This window comes from Camelina sativa, chromosome 7 (assembly GCF_030686135.1).
Source record: "Camelina sativa cultivar CO46 ecotype springtype chromosome 7, ASM3068613v1".
Taxonomy (NCBI): domain Eukaryota; kingdom Viridiplantae; phylum Streptophyta; class Magnoliopsida; order Brassicales; family Brassicaceae; genus Camelina; species Camelina sativa.
In genome coordinates this window covers 15,256,868-15,273,853 of record NC_141886.1, presented here as the reverse complement: position 1 = coordinate 15,273,853, position 16,986 = coordinate 15,256,868, and the positions used below count along the sequence as shown (strand labels likewise).

Genomic DNA, 16,986 nt, shown 5'->3' with positions numbered 1-16,986 from the left:
GGCTCCCAAGTCTGCTCCTCAACACCATCACAGTCCCAAAGAACTCTCATCAAAGGAATCTTCTTCTTCCGAAGTTCCTTGATCCTCCTCTCGAGAACCCTCACCGGTCTCGCCTCCAAAGTCATGTTAGGCTGAAGATCCTCAGGAATCTTAGCTAACAACTGATCATCCTCACGGAGACACTTCCACAACATAGACACATGGAAAACCTTATGGAAAGCACGCATAAACTTACGTAACTCCAGTTTATATGCCACTAGTCCAACCCGCTCAATCACTCTGAATAGACCCATATACCTCAGACTAAACTTAGTCTCAGTCAATGACCTGTTCGGACCTCAAAACATGGCCATCTTGAGGTAAACTCTGTCTCCTACCTGAAACTCAAGATCTCTCCTCCTCCTATCGACATAACTCCTCTGCCGATCCTGAGCTTCCTTCATGTTCAGCTTGAGAACTCGAATCTTCTCTGAGGTCCCCTGAACAAAATCTTCCCCGAACAGGCTCCTCTCCCCCACCTGAGTCTAGCATAACGGTGTACAGCATGGCCTTCCATACAAAGCCTTATAAGGAGCCATCTTAATACTCGCCTGATAGCTGTTGTTGCAAGCAAACTCTACCAGGTTCAGGTGATCTCCCCAATGGCCACCCCAATCCAACACACAAATCCTCAGCATATCCTCTAGCGTCTGGATCGTCCACTCTGACTGTCCATCTGTCTGGGGATGATAAGCTGTACTCATATGCACCTTAGTGCCCATCTCTGCCTGAAATGCCTTCCAGAACACCGAAGTGAACTTAGAATCTCTATCAGACACGATACTCGCTGGCACCCCATGCAATCTGACTATCTCTGTCACATACTTCTTAGCCAAGACCGCTGCTCCATTACTCTTCTTAGTGGCCAGAAAATGTGCTGACTTAGTCAACCGGTCCACAATGACCCAAATAGAATCAAAAGTCCGAGACACTGGTAATCCCACCACGAAATCCATCGTGATCATATCCCACTTCCACTCAGGAATGGGTAGACTCTTCGGTAACCCGCCTGGAACCTGATGCTCAGCCTTTACTAGCTGACACACATCGCACCTCGCGAACCAACTAGCTACATCCTTCTTCATCTCGACCCAATGATAGTACCTCTTGAGATCACGGTACATCTGAGTCGCTCCTGGAGGAATAGAAAACTCGCTCGCATGAGCCTCTCCCAGGATCTCCTGTCTCAACTCCTCATCCTTGGGCACACAAATCCGACCGTGCACCAGGATAGTACCATTATCTGAGACCTGATACTCTGAATCAGCATCCTTTGAGGCATTCACCAGCCCCAAATCCTTCTCTTGTGCCAACCGCACCCTGCTCAGAAGATCTGCTCTATCAACTGCTTCCAAACCCACGATTCCTGAGACACCACACATAACTTCAAAGCACTGATCTCTCCTACTAGAGACTCCATCTCCAGCTCTTGAGCCGAAGCTACTCTCTTCCGACTCAGAGCATCTGCAATCGTGTTAGCCTTACCATGGTGATAGGCTATCTCCAAATCATAATCTCCCACCAACTCCATCCACCGCCTCTGCCTCAAGTTCAGCTCGGGATGAGTGAATATATACTTCAAGCTCTTATGATCTGTAAACACCTGTACCTTTGCACCGTAAAGATAAGATCTCCAAATCTTCAGGGCAAAAACTACAACATTCTCCAAATCATGAGTAGGATAGTTGCCCTCATGCTTCCGCAAGTGCCACGAAGCATAGGCAATCACCTTCCCATGCTGCATCAACACACAACCCAAACCAACTCTAGATGCATCAGTATAAACCACATAGGGTTCCCCCTGCTCAGGCAAAGCCAACACTGGCGTAGTAGTCAACATCTCCTTCAGGCTTGCAAAGCCTTCCTCATACTCCAGTGACCAAACAAAAGGAACATCCTTCCCTATCAACTTAGGCATAGGGTGTGCTCTACTCGCAAAACCCTGCACAAACCTCCTGTAGTAACCTGCCAGACCAAGGAAACTCCTGATCTCTGTGGCATTTTGCGGTCTAGGCCAACCCCTGATAGCCTGAATCTTCTCCGGATCTACAGAAACCCCATCTGCAGACACAATATGACCCAGAAAACCCATCTCACGCTGCCAAAAACTGCACTTGCTCAACTTAGCAAACAACTTCTGCTCCCGCAGCTTCTCCAGCACCACCAGCCGCACAATCCTGGCGCAACAGCCACACATTCATAACCGCTCCGGTCATAAAACCCTGACCCACTGATCAACACATCCAACACATTAACCACCATCACTCTCTCGAGTTTTACATTCAGTAGTTATGTTTATACTCATGTCCTAGGCATTGCTTACTCCAAACTCCTCCACCCTTAGGTCGCAGCCCTTGGGCCATACCGACCTCACTCTCAGACCACCGTCTTCGAGTTATATCGTCTCACTCTTGGACCATAATCCTCAAGATATCAGTTTCAGAGGAACTAATCATCCCCTCAGGAGAACATCATCCCCTCTGCCACTCTCGGAGCCCACAACCCCTCGAGCTATTGGTATTCTGGGAAAACCACCATCCCCTCAGGAGCAACAATCCTTAAAGACTATAAACATCTTTCGACCAAAGGTACTTCTCGTGGTACGAGTATAACATTACAATGTCACACCTGCCACTCAACTTCTAATATCCAACAGTACGCCAACAGATCCGCCAAGCGATCATCTCGACCCTGGGCTCCACCTGCTGCAACCCCACACCTGGGTTCCCAGCACCCCCGGCTAACCCCCTTTGGTCCCTCCTGATACGCTTGCGACCCTCTGATGTACCTCCTCGTGGAACTTTGGACCACACACTTGCTGGCCTCGGGACCCGCCCGACCATGACCACGACCATGTCCCCGTCCACGACCAACAACTCAAACACCTTTAGCCACTGCACTTCCAAGAACAGAGGCTAACAAGCAATCTTAACATAATAAAAAACATAAAAACACAACTCACCGTGGAATCACACTGTAGACTCGAAGAGGATGTTCTAGGACTCCATGCCACACACAATTGACTAACTCACATAATCAATCATGACATGCACTCCCAAACATCTACAGCACAAAGCCTAGTGAACCCAAACCTAGAACCGTAAGGGCTCTAATACCAAACTGAAACGACCCGACCCGTTTCTTTTTCTTTTTAAATAATAAATAATAATAATAAATATAATATTAAGAACAATAATGAATAACTACAACTAGTGGTCCCATACCCACTAGCCACCTAACCACAATCACAACCAACAGCGGAATAACAAATACCAATAACCAACAAATATCCAATAATAAACCAATAATCATAACATAGATAATATCCAAAATTCAACAACCATAAAGCATAGAACCAGCAACCTAGCAATGTTTCTTTGACCCAACTCTATCAACCTAGCAATGCCAGAGAACAACCAATCGAGTCTCTAGAACATCCTCCTCTTCATTGCCTTGATTCCACGATCACACTTTGCCTTTACCTGCACCACAAACACAAATTTCAATGCATGAGTATTTTATAAACACTCAGTAAGGAAATTCTCCCATCTACTGGGCTATACATACAAGCAATAGAGACATCTCTAACCATCAATAAACAATCAACAATCAACAATAACAACCCAGGACTTAGCATCGACCGACACCAACATGCATCGACCGACACCAACATGCATCGACCGACACCAACATGCATCGACCAACACTAGTTAGAGGTTGCGTCGACCGATGCAAGATCTGCATCGACCGACGCATGCTCGACATAGCACGAAAAACCTAGATTTTATGCGCCGTCCTCGCATTTGCATCGACCGACGCACAAAGTGCATAGACCGATGCAATGCCGAGCATCGTTTTCCCCTGAAGCTTCTCGCCGGATCCTCGTTCCTACAACCACAAAACTCGATCCCAAGCCACAAGAAAGCTTCCCAACGTCCCAAATAACAATCTAGCAAGCCTAACAACACGTAACAGGCAAATCAGAGAGATCTCCAGCTTAGATAAGCCATGGTCATACACTTACCTTTGCCAAGATGATTCTGAATCTTAAACAGACAAGAAAACACTTCAAGGAAGCTCCTACAACGATCCCAGCTACAGATCTCTACAGGAACAACTTCCAATCTCCCAAAAACCTCAAGAACACTCAAGAACACTTTTCTCTCTTTCTTTTCTCTCAAAAACGGCTAAACTCGCCGAATGAGACAAAAATACGACTTGAGGGTTTTCCCTAACCCAAAACGTAGCGTTTAACTTAACTCGTCCGCAGAAAACTGAACCTACATCGACCGATGCACTATATGCATCGACCGATGCAATCCCCTAAACCGGGATTTCGGTTCGCGAATGTTACAAAATAAACCCCTAATTCCACCAAATCATGAAGATCATGGAATACATGGCGAGAAAAAAAGAAAAAATCAACCATCGATTGATTAAACCCACAAACATAGTCGGACCATGTTATAAACGGCAACGAAGAAGAAGAAGAATAAATCATCGTTTTTCTCTTTTGTTTTGTCCACCTAGGAGTAAAAAAGCTGATGTGTATTAATTGTTATAATTTGATTGGATATTCATTTCAATTGATGTGTCAGCCTCTGCTTCAATATAAAAGCTGAGGTGTCATGATCTGGTGAAAAACATGGAAGTTTTATTGTATTGATACAGGTGTATAAACTTATAATATAAAGAAAAAGGGATTGTACAGTCCAAGAATGAGCTTCCAATGTTAATTAATCAAAAAAATTAGACAATAAGGTTAATTAATTAAACAATTAGGATTACATCATTACAAGAAATGTGAGTATTAATAGCACTTAAAGATAGCGTTTTTTTGTTTTTCGCAATAAAGAGATAGACACTACTTTTTAATAGCGGTTACATATTGGTTATGCTATTAAAAGTGTGGGGGATTAGAAAGTGTGATTTATTTTTGTTTTTTAACTGTACTTATTTTTAATTGCAGCTGATTGTCTTTTGTGTTATCTTATGTTTTAAGCGGGATTTTTTGTTCTCCGCGTGTTAAAAATTTTGGCCTCCACTTAGTACGAAAAAACTAAAACACTTAGGCAAAATATAAAAACTCTCTCTCTCTCTCACTGCACATCTTGGTCATCGCCGTGAAGTTTTTTTTTTGTTGTCGATCCCGTCGTTGTCTTCTCTTCGTCGGTTCTTGAGGTTTCCCGTGAATTCTTGTTTCTGGGTTTAGGTTGTATCGATTTAGGGTTCCTTCTAATAACCCATTTTTGAATAAATTTTTCTGGGTTTAGGTTTTTGTATATATTTAGGGTTCTTGTAATAACCCCATATTCGATTAAATTTTCTGGATTTTGTATCGATTTTAGGGAGCTTTGGTTTAGGTTTTACAACTGAAGATTTGAATTTCTTTGTTACACTTTCTGATTTTCGCAGGTAGCTCTTTGTGTCAGAATTCAAGGAGTCGAAGGTATTAAGGTTTTCCTTTTTTTTTTGTTGTTGTTTGTCTGAGTTTTCTTGTTGGTTATAGAATGTTCTTTGTGTGAATGTACTTTGTAAATTTTGTTCACAGATTCTACCCATCTTTTGTCGAAGAAGACTTTTTCTGAATCGTAAAATTGTGAATCCTTTCTCCCAGTGTTCATATATTGTTGTTCTGTAATGTTAGCTAGTTATTTGAGTGTCTGATCAATTGGTTTTATATATTTGGTGGAGGAGCTGAGTTACTATCGATAAGTCATGGGTTTGGCTATCTAGGTATGAAACTCTATATCATATTATTTTAATTTTAAATTATTGGTGTGTATGTGAGTTATATTGATAGTTGGACTTTTAACGCCCCGACCGCCACCTCTTAGTGGGTCTCATGTCCAATCCCAGTACATAGGTCCACCTTCCTTAATGGGCCTCACATCCTCTCACTAGGCCCGTGAGCCCATCCATATCCGACGAACGGTTTAGTTACGTCCAGGAGGTTTTAAAGACTTGTTATCGTCCCTACAAATCACCACATGATCTTTCCCTGTGTTTTGTCATCACTCGCACAGTTCCGACAGTCATTTGCCGGAAGGTCACCCATCCTGTGATTACTCCAGCTCAAGCATGCTTAACTCTGGAGCTCTCTCAGGACCCTTGACCGAAAAGATAAGTGCACTTTGGTGACATAGATGGCCAAATCAATTATTTAAAACCTCTCCGCATGTCCCTGAAACCGAGGTGTCACAATTCACCTCCACTAACAGATCACAACGTCCTCGTTGCGCACCATGACTGTCACCTTCGACGGTGTGAGCTTACTCAACTCCACACTCGTTTGGGTTCGGCTATGATACCACTTGTAACACCCCGACCGCCACCTCTTAGTTGGCCCATGTCCAATCCCTGTACATAGGCCCACCTTCTTTAATGGGCCTAACGTCCTCTCACTAGGCCCGTGAGCCCACCCATATCCGACGGCCGGTTTGCTACGTCTGGGAGGTTTTAAAGACTTGTTATCGTCCCTACAAATCACCACATGATCTTTCCCTGTGTTTTGTCATCACTCGCACAGTTCCGACAGTCATTTCCCGGAAGGTCACCCATCATGTGATTACTCCAGCTCAAGCATGCTTAACTCTGGAGCTCGCTCAGGACCCTTGACCAAAAAGATTAGTGCACTTTGGTGACATAGGTGGCCAAATTAATTCTTTTAAACCTCTCCAAATGTCCATGAAACCGGGGTGTCATAGGACTTCATTGTTTTACTTACAGGAATAGCAGTGAGTATGCTGAAGGGGCAAATAAGTTTGTGAATGCTTCATCAAAATCTTTGGATTATCCTGCTGAGATTTTATCTCTGTGCATCGATTGTCGTAATGTTAGTCACCAACCAGTAGATGCAGTAGTAGATCATTTAGTGATAAGAGGGATGAATCATAAATACAAGAGGAAAGCAGTGTGGAGTATACATGAAGACACAAGTGAAGATAAGAATGATGATGGTCAGATTTCTGGATTGGATGCTTTTGCGTTGTTTAGGACAGCTTTCAGTAATGATGGGGATAGTCAACAATAAGATAAGCCTAATGGATCTTAGTTTGACAATGGTGAAACTGTAGAAGATTCTGAATTTTGTAAGAAGTTGAATGAAGCTGAAACACCACTGTATTCGACATGTCACAATTACACCAAGGTCTCTACATTTATGGGCCTCTAGCGCATAAAGGTGAAGAGGGGGATGTCAGAAAACTTTTTTGACCAGCTTCTGACGATGGTCCAAGACATTCTGCCTAATGACAACATGCTTCCAAAGTCAACAAATGAAGGTTCATGAAGCTATTTGGATTTGGCAGAGCCGTGCCAAGAGTTATGGAGGCCGGAGGCACAAAAAAAATAAATTTACATAGCAAAAATATGTAAAATATTAACTCTGATAGAAATTTTGAAACAAAACTAAGGGAAGTAGCATTCCGAGCACAACGTTTGACTAATTGGCTCGGTTGCACTGAAAGGGTACCGGAAGGAAGAATGACAGCTAAACAACTTGGAGTTCCCAAAGAAGAAAGAGTGAAATCTCATTCCAAAAAAAGAGACAGACAAACCAGGCTTATTGATTGACAGAATAATACGTATATAATAAGATTCGAATTCCAGTTAGATATCAATCAAGAAAGCACCGCCAAAATACGCTTCGCCACATGTAGCCCCGTATGGACTCGCGAAGCAGGTCTCCGGTGTACAAGATTTGATCTAACTATTGAGTGAGGACTACTTCCCAATTTTGAGAAAAATACATATATAATAAGAAGACTGCTTTGTGGAGTGCCCGCTACGCGTCTCTAACTATCACTAAACTAAACAAAGTGTAATTGAATAAGAGAAAGAGATTCATTGGATAAGTTGAGAACAAAGTGGTTCACAGGTAGCTCAGCTTGTTAGAGCAAGGGACTGTAAATCCTTTTTGTGTCAATGGTTCGAATCCACAACCACTTCTATTTGAAGCGTTCCTCGGGCGATAGTAAACAATAAATGCTCGAGTTACTAAATACTCTACCCCTCTCTGATAAGGTAATAAACGAAAGAATCTCAAATTTATGAAAAATCTAGTTCGATGGCTGTTCTCTACAAACCACGAGGTTCGACTATTGTTGCTCCTGCTCGGTAGTTCTGTAGCAGGTTTTTTCGGACGTTTTCTAGGATCTGAAGGCGTTTCCCGTTTAGATCTTCTTTTCTTCTTTTTCCTCTTGGTTTTTACAATTTGTCTATTTAGCTCCTTTAGGCAGTATTTAGGAAAGAGGATGACACAATGGTGTTATCTAGCCCTTGTTTGTCAAATCTCCATCTTTCTGGTTCTTCTACGTAGCCATGTCTTGGCGGGTTTTTGGTACATTCTCCGCGGATGTCTTTACTGGATTTATGGGAACATTTTCAGTTACGGGTTCATCTCGAGGGATAGTTCCTCATGGTTACCAAGGCGATGCATCTTCATATTCAGAATGGTTCACATATACTTCTGATATGGAAGATTCGACCAGTTCCGGGCCTAGTAGCTCGTCGGTCAATCAACCGATTCAGAGGGAACAGGCTGGTCCATTCAATGCCTTACCTTCCCCAGGAGCTCAATAGGAGAATCACCTGGATCAACCATTTGGTGAAGGTGGGGAAAGGGGGGCTCGGGCACACGAACATGCCCGCATCTCTGCCGAGGTAGAGACTATCACAAACGCCTGCGAGAATTTGGAGGCGGCCATGGTACGAAAAGCCCACATTCTCTTACATGAACGCGGGGTAACTCTCGAAGATCCAGAAGATGTCAAGCGTGCTCTCCAGTTGGCTCTCCATGACGACTGGGAGCATGATATCGATGATCGTGAGAGGCATTTCACTATGCTCAGGCGCGACTTCGGAACAACTCGCTATGAAAGATGGAATCCTTTCATTGATGAGCTCAGGGGCTTGGGCAACCATCAGGTAAATGCCAGACATTATGTCGACTAGACTTAAAAAGCTATGAAACAAGTATGCAGTAGTTCAAAACTGGAATTGGCAAGAATAGTCGCTACTTTATCCAAGCTCTGGATTTAGTGCTTTTGTTCAGTTCATAAGGTAGATTTTTTTCTTCTAAAGTGGTATTCCTCGCCTCTTAATTCAAAAATGGAATTATGGAATTATCTCCCAGAGCTGCGGAACTAACGAATCTATTCGAAAGTCGAATTAGGAACTTTTACGCGAATTTTCAAGTGGATGAGATCGGTCGAGTGGTCTCAAATGGAGATGGGATTGCACAAGTTTATGGATTGAATGAGATTCAAGCTAGGGATAATCATTACCAATGGCACGTTGCGCGCCTAAGTGCGAAAAGACAGTGCAAGCTTTGTTATGCCGAAATGTTAAGTCAGCAACACTTTGGAAGTTTCTCTGTGATGAAGGTCTGTAGTTTCCAAAATATCTTTGGAGTAAAAAAATTTATACTGAAAAAAATTATACCACAAAACAATTTTAGTAATTATAAGAACTATAATTATGCCAAAATAAAAGTAAAGCAACATAAAATTTGTTTAAAATATATTTTAGGTGGTAATAAAGAGCATACTTTAACAAGAAAATAATTTTGGGTGTAAGAGCATATTTTTAATGGTAAAACATACAGTAAAATTTTACGTGGTTATTAATTATATGTTGTTTTAATGAATTCTTTGCATGCAAAATATTTTGTAATAAGTTGTGAAATATTCTTGAAATTTGACAATAATAATATTTGTAATGATGAGTATTTGGCAAAAGTTTTGGTGGGGTATAATTTAACTTTAGATTATTGTAATACTTGTTATAATATATTTAAAATATAAAAATATAAATAAATGTATGAAGGTAAATACAAATATGATTTTTTTCTCTAACTAAAATTATTAATATATTTACTTCAGGAAATAATAATTTTTTTATATTTTAAAAAAATAGTTTAGTGTTTAGGATTTATTTTTTTCAATAATTTTAAAACCCGCACATTGTGTGGACCCTTATCTAGTATATATATATATATATATATATCTAAGTTATGTTAGTTTTGTTTATCTTGAAACGACAATTTTAATAAAGACTGTAAATTCAAGTAATAAAATGTTGAGGTTTTTTTTCCCAATTAAAATAATTTTAATCAACCCAAAAAATAAAATAAAATGATTTAAAAGAAACAAAATAGTTCGACTTCCAAGATGTCAAAGCCAACCTTTTATGAAAGTTGTAAAAATATTCAATTTTCAAAAAAGAAAGAAGTCGATCTTTCACTAATTCATAAATTTGTTTTACATCTCCAAACCTGATTATTTGTTGGATTTAATTCTTTTGTGCCCTCATCTCAAAAATCATTTTCTCATATCTCCCTCTTATTATAACTAACTAGATTAGGATCCGTGCTAAAGCACGGGTTGAAATTCCTTTTGTTTATATTATAATTTAGAATAAAATATAATTTATATGATTATTTTCAAAAGTTTTTTTGGATAAAACATTATGAAATAAAATCACATGCTAAATATAATGAAATACATATTTTGTAAATTTTATATTGTTAATTTTGTAATTTTATGTATGAGAAATGGTTATGTTTGTTGTTTGTTTTTATTTTAATTTTTGAACATGTTTGGTGAAAGTTTTTTTAATATGACCCGTTCTTACTTAAGATTTTAATATGACCTGTGTACAATACGATCTCGGAAATCACGATTAATTGTGATAAATTACCAAGATTTTATTCCTTTTTACGCCTAAGAATATATTTTTATGCCTAACAGTATATATTTTGTAACAATACATGGAATTAAAGATTTTATTTAGGAAATTGTATAAATCATTGGAATTCTCTTTGGGAAAATTCTTTGGGATATTCTTAAGTGTATTCATATAGCCCGCGGATTGACCAATTAATCTATAACGTTTTTTTTGTAACCAATCTATATGTAATTTATAACCTATTTTGTAACCAACTTATAAAAATTATATAGCCTACAAAAAAATGTTGTGTACTTCCGTTTTATTATTAAGGGATTTCTTTTTTTCTTTTTCTTTAATGAAAAAATTGGTGAAAGACCATAAAACTTAAAGAAATTCCTTTATTTATCAACCCAACTAAGTTTAATTCGGGTTATCCACCCGTTATCCACTAAAACCAGATTTTAACAATTTTTTTCTCTCGATTCAAATATTGAAACTGAATGATTTCTTCTTTCTTCTCCGTTGAACCAAAAAAAAAAACTGGATGATTTATTTTTTTCTTCTTCGGCTAAATCTCACCTATTTTCTCACAATCTTAATCAAATCTGAAATCTTTCTTCATTTTATTCTCTCTTTCAAAGGTAAATCTCTAAAATCTCATCTAAAATTAGGGTTTGTAAACTAGGATTTAAATTCAAAATTAGAGTCAAAAGCTCTAAAATATATGTGTTCTTTTGTTAATCTCAGCTATATCAATGCATCCCAAAATGAGAAACGGTAGAAATTCGAAGAAAAAAAGAAAGAAGAATCCTTCGGCAGAAAAAGCTCATCCTTCGCCAGCCTCAACCGCTCCTCCTCCACCAGCCTCAATTGCTTTTCGTCCTCTAGCAACAATCAAATCTCCTCCACCAGTAGCAACAGGTGAAGAACCTCCTCCTCATTCACCATCAGAAATCTCTTCTCCTTGGCCAACATCAAACGAAGAATAGTTGAATCCTCCATGGCTACCACGGGTAAATAGAATGAAATTTTGATTGGTTTTTGTATAGGAGCAGAATAGAGACATTTATCTTTTGGTACAAATAAGTTTTCTTGTACAACAATAGATACAACTATGGGTACAACTAGTCATCACGAGGTGGTTGGTGAAGAGGATGTAGCAGCAACCAGTGCCGGCTTGAGCATTATAGAGACCCCGGGGCAAAAAACAGAACAAAACACATAAAAAAAAGTTGTTCACAAAAGGATAGCAAAAAATAAAAGAACGTTTACAAAAAGAAAGCAACAACAATGTCATTTCGCAATTTTTCCTCCAACAGATGTAAATAAACAGTCACACAAAAAAGATAAATTTCCAGTGTGCTCTCCTTTCCTTGCTTTTCTTGTAACTTTGTGCTCTCCTCTGCTTCTAGCTGGCCTTGTAAGCTTGTTTTATCCTTTCCATCTCCATATATATAAACTTTCACATCCTTTCACACCTGAAAAAAAAAACAGAAGCCAATACTTATTCTTGAAAGATATAAAGGATCACAAAATCCTATTTTTACGAGCTTTAGTCGATGCAAAATCATGAATAATAGTTTCAGTATCAATGCTCTCCAATATGTTCTTTTTGATGCACAAAATAGCTAAACCATTCAACCTTTCTTGAGACATTGAAGATCTTAGATAATTTTTCAATAATTTTAGTTTTGAAAAGCTTCTCTTCGCTGAAGCGACTGTCACCGGTATAGTTAACATGATTCTATATGCAATTGAAACATTTGGATAACAACCAATATCTTCACCAAACTCAAGAACTTCAGTAGATTCCATTGACACATCAGGTAAAGTCGTTTGAAGCACTCTCAATTCTGAAAAAAGATCATCTGAATCAACATCCGACGAGTTACCATGAGAAAAAGTTTTGCATAAGTTACAACAATGCTCTTATAAATCACTATCATGTAATGTCTTTAACTTTTTCGAATCAAATAAGAAACGAAAAACACTTTCAAAAGTTTTCATTTGATCAAATCTGGTCTTCACCAAAGTGATTGCCATGTCCACCACAACCAAAAAGTAATTGACTCTAAATGCATCTTCACTAGATTGTATTTCATCAAACTGTTTTTTTTCTGAAAACACGACGCTTCTGTGGAAATATAGGATCTACATCCATATCACGAGCAATAGTTTGAGCTATACTCAAACTAGAACTAAACCCTTCATGTCTATACTTCTCAAAAAACAAACACACACCTTGCAATTGTTTTAAAGCATTATCAATGCAAAATGATTTAGACTGTAAATTCTTACTCACTGAGTTAATGGCAAACAAAATATCATACCAAAGAACAATGCCAAGGATAAATTCAAAATTATCAAATGCCATGATCAAACTTTCAGCATCACTCTTTGTCATAGCATCATCACAAGACTCATATAATTCCAATAAAGCTGATCTTACTTGTGGAGCTTGGAACCTAATAGCTTTGACACTTTTAATTCGACTCTCCGAACGTGTGTTACACAAAGATTTTACAGTAAAGCAAGGAACATGATCAAGCAAAATTTTTCATCTCTTAGACGAACTAGAAAATAATGCATATATGCGTTGCAAAATTCCAAAGAAAGAAATAGCTTTTACACATGAATGAGCCATATCACTAACCACAAGATTCAGACTATGACAAGCACACGACATATACAAAGCTTTTGGATTTACATCAAGTAATCGCTTTTGAACACCTTGATGTTTTTCTTTTATGTTAGAACCATTATCATAACCTTGACCTCTAATATTCTCAAAATCAAGAGTAAGAGACTTTAAAGCATCTAGTAGCTTATCAAAGAGACCTAAACCAGTGGTGTCATCCACCTTTAGAAACTCTAAGAAGTACTCTTCTACACTTGCTTTTCTGTTTGATATTTTCACACATCGAATTATCAAAGTCATTTGCTCTTGATGGCTCGCATCCGGTGTGCAATCAAGAATGACAGGAAAGTACCTAGACTCTTTAATGGTTTTAACGATGGAAAGCTGAACATTATGAGCCAAAAGAGAGATAAACTCATTTTGAATATTATGACCAAGATAATGACAATGAATTTCATGAATATGAATGCGTCTAATATGATCTTGGATTATCAAATCAAATTCTGCAATCATTTCAATAGCACCTAAAAAATTATCATTGTTATCTTGGTAAAGTTTTTCATTTTTTCTACGAAAAGCTAGATTTCTTTTAGCAAGAAATTTTACAACAACAATTATTCTAGCTAAGACAAACCTCCAACGTTCTTTCTCTTTAGCAATTTCTGTCACTAGTTTCCCCATTACGCAGCTTCCTAGAATAATAATTATATGAGAAACGCCTCTTGTTTGCATCTAAAGGAAACACAAGATTCAATTCTCTTTGAGGTCCTTTTTCAACTAACACATCTCTCCTTTTATTATCCAAGGTTTTCCCAATACCTTGGATCAAAAATATCAACAGGAGAATTTGGGTTTTCACAAACATTTAAACTTTCAACATTAGATGCATTAACCACATTATCATTGTAACACCCCAATTTCATTATTGGGCCAGTTTTGTATTAAGTTGCAGTCCATTATGGGCCAACAAAGAGAAGTCACAAATCGACAAAAGGGTTTTGTCTTTGTTGGTTAATGCTCGTGTAAACATATCGCCGCTTTAATGTTTACGACAAAGGAGAGAATTTGTGAACCCTAGTCATACGCCTCTCTCTACGTCGGAACTCACCGTTATCATTGTCGCTGGCACTGTGTTGTTCCTCCGTCGTGGTGTTGTAGTTGTCGTCTCATGCCGGAGCCGTCGTCGAGTCCACCATTATTGATGTTGGAGCACACCACTTTGATCACCTTTGTTGCCGTCAACGCCAGCCGTTCACCGACAACGGTCACCACCGTTGGTCAGACCACCGTGTGTCACCGGAGATGTCACCCGCTGTCACCGGAGCAGCCGTAGCCATTGTCAAGGCCATTAAGGATTGTGGAGCCATAAGGACGTAACCACCGCTGGATTAAACCGTCTTAGTTCCACATCGTGAAGACGTCATGAATCACCGAGAGTAAACACCGAGGAAGGTAAACAACAAAGCATTCTCTCGTGTTTGTTGTTGTTTTGTTGCTGTGTTGTTTTGATTATTGAACCGAGTGACTAAACCGATCTAAACCAGTGTAACCAAGGGATCCTAAGTATGTTTATGTCCTTCAATCTAAAGCTTAGTGGTTGAGAATGTGGTTTGAATTGTGACGTATGCAAGTGGTCACGTGTGGGGGGGGGGGAGTGTGTTGTGTTATGGTCGTAGAATTATTAAGTTATTGGATTCTCATCTAATTAATTTAATTGGGAAGCACCAAGTAACAATTAAATGGAGATTTTGGGTTGGATTGGATTGGTCTAATAGATTATTGTCATCTAAACCGTTGCAGATTGAAGATTGTTGCTAGAGCAGGGTTGTTGTTGCTATTTCTGAACCAAAGATTAAATCAAATGGCTAAGGTGAGGGTGGTATTTGCGGATAACAATAATCTTTTTCCTTATGTACTCTTTTCCTTATGTACTCTTCGATGGTTGCTGAGTATAGACTTAAGAATTGTTTGTTGATTGGAAATGTTCATGTGATATTGTGTGCATGGTAAGATAGGTTGCTAGTAACATGATACATGTGAATCACATTAGTAATACGATTTGATGTTATAAATTAATGTATATATTATATTACAAAAATTATCATGAACGTATAATGAAAATGAGAAAAGAAAGGATACTTAAGGATGTTGGACTGCAATGGACCGATGGGTTCATTGCAGGTCATAAACCGCTGACGAGCAGTATGGGAAGAATCAAGTTATGGGTCGTGGTCTTCCAGGAATTTGGTTTGTGTGCCAGAAAAAGTGATAATGGCCAAACCTATAAGAAAAGTAAAACTTCTTAAGTAATATAAAGGAAAAGAAATGTTTTAATGTGGTAGTTGTCACAAAAGGTGCATAAAATAGTATGAAAGTTATTAAGGAGAAATATGACGTTTGCTTGTTTGTTTGACTAATAGACATTCTGAATCTATGCTAAGTAATAGTTGTTGATTATATTTGGAACGTTATTACTGTATGTCCAGTGGGCAGAGTTTGATCTCCTCACTGAGTAAACTTGTTTACTCACCCCCTTTTTCCCTTTTTCCTAGGTTAGTAAGTTTAAGAGTTGCAGTTTGAAGTTTGTTCGTTGGTGAATTTTGAAGAAAGAAACGTTTTTGGCCAGACCGGGTGGATTACACGTTGTCCCGTCTTCTATGATGGTACGGGTGTTACATTTGGTATCAAAGCCGGTTAAGGCCACTCCGGTACTGACACGGAGGGTCAAGATTTCATAAAATGATTTGTTTAAAAAAAAAAATGTGATAACTCTCTAATTTACATGTTTTTAGCATCATTTTTTGTCCATATTTTGCATTATTCATACCCTTAACTTAGCATTTTTAGGTCATTAACTGTAAGAATTCACTTTTAGGCCATTTAGGGTGTTGTATTTTTGCATTTGCATATTTTGGATGAAAACAGGTGCTTAAGAGCCTAAAATGGGGGAAAACAAGGACAAACCCGAATATGTACCCGAAGGAGCCATTGAGCTGGAAGAACGAGTCCGAACCCCAACACGATCAAGGAGAATCCAAGAGCATGAAGACCAACCCGAAGATCTACCCGAGGACTAACTCGACCTCATCCTCGTGTACCCCATCGAGTAGACCCTCGGGCAGGTCTGGAAAGCTAAGTCAAAGGGGTTTCCATATATAAACCCCTCCTTTTCTTCCTCGCAAACGAACACGCCGCAGACCCTCAAACCAGAGAGCGAGAGCTTCTATGAGAGAACTGAGCGAGTCAAACACTTTTCCCTTTTGTTTTAGATTTTATTTCATAACTTTTTATCGTTTCTTTGGATTTCTATCTTGTACGCTTATCCCTCTACTTTATCGTTTAATATAATGCAATTTTCGTTTATATTTTCTTTGATGTTTCTTGCTATGATTTCTGAGTAATGTAGTAAAGTTTCTAGGGATGGGAAAGATGATTTTGTATTCTTGATCGGTTAGGATGTCTTAGTTGATTGTATATGTTTAATAGATTTCCTTCTAGATTGGTGTTCTTAATGATGTCAACAAACCGAGAGGGTGAGATTAGATCTAAGGTGTTTTACCACCTAGAGGTGTAGATGAGATGCTTGAATCAACCAATGCTAGAGTTTACTCACTTAGCCTAAGAGATTAGATGAGTAA

At 38.8% G+C, this 16,986-nt stretch overlaps 2 protein-coding genes and 1 long non-coding RNA gene across 3 annotated transcripts; 2 read left to right on the top strand and 1 right to left on the bottom strand.

Annotated features, from left to right (window-relative positions):
- The first annotated feature begins 2,821 nt into the window (after positions 1 to 2,821).
- Positions 2,822 to 8,994, top strand: LOC104704573 (putative mitochondrial protein AtMg01090). The gene is given in 4 exon segments (XM_010420632.2): positions 2,822 to 2,833; positions 8,133 to 8,375; positions 8,377 to 8,584; positions 8,654 to 8,994. Coding segments are annotated over 4 exon segments (804 nt in total).
- A 3,243-nt stretch (positions 8,995 to 12,237) lies between these two features.
- Positions 12,238 to 14,029, bottom strand: LOC147941237 (uncharacterized). Its single transcript, XM_087458434.1, has 3 exons — positions 13,364 to 14,029; positions 12,693 to 12,861; positions 12,238 to 12,578 (listed from the first exon to the last, which is right to left on the bottom strand). Exons 1-3 carry the CDS (start codon positions 14,027 to 14,029, stop codon positions 12,238 to 12,240), a joined length of 1,176 nt encoding a protein of 391 aa, XP_087314560.1.
- Positions 14,030 to 14,368: 339 nt separating this feature from the next.
- LOC147941236 (uncharacterized) lies at positions 14,369 to 16,711 on the top strand. The gene is made up of 3 exons (XR_015562896.1): positions 14,369 to 14,800; positions 15,149 to 15,218; positions 15,901 to 16,711. It is a non-coding gene; the product is annotated as an uncharacterized LOC147941236 (long non-coding RNA).
- Positions 16,712 to 16,986: the final 275 nt, after the last annotated feature.

Bases quoted from the DNA above. Each gene is read 5' to 3' on its own strand.
- LOC147941237 (XM_087458434.1), bottom strand. From the start codon at position 14,029: ATGGGGAAACTAGTGACAGAAATTGCTAAAGAGAAAGAACGTTGGAGG. The intron at 12,862-13,363 runs GTTAGTGATATG...ATATGGATGTAG, and splicing joins GTCATAGTCTGAATCTTGTG to ATCCTATATTTCCACAGAAG. The intron at 12,579-12,692 runs GTTTCTTATTTG...ATGTTGATTCAG, and splicing joins AACTTTTGAAAGTGTTTTTC to ATGATCTTTTTTCAGAATTG.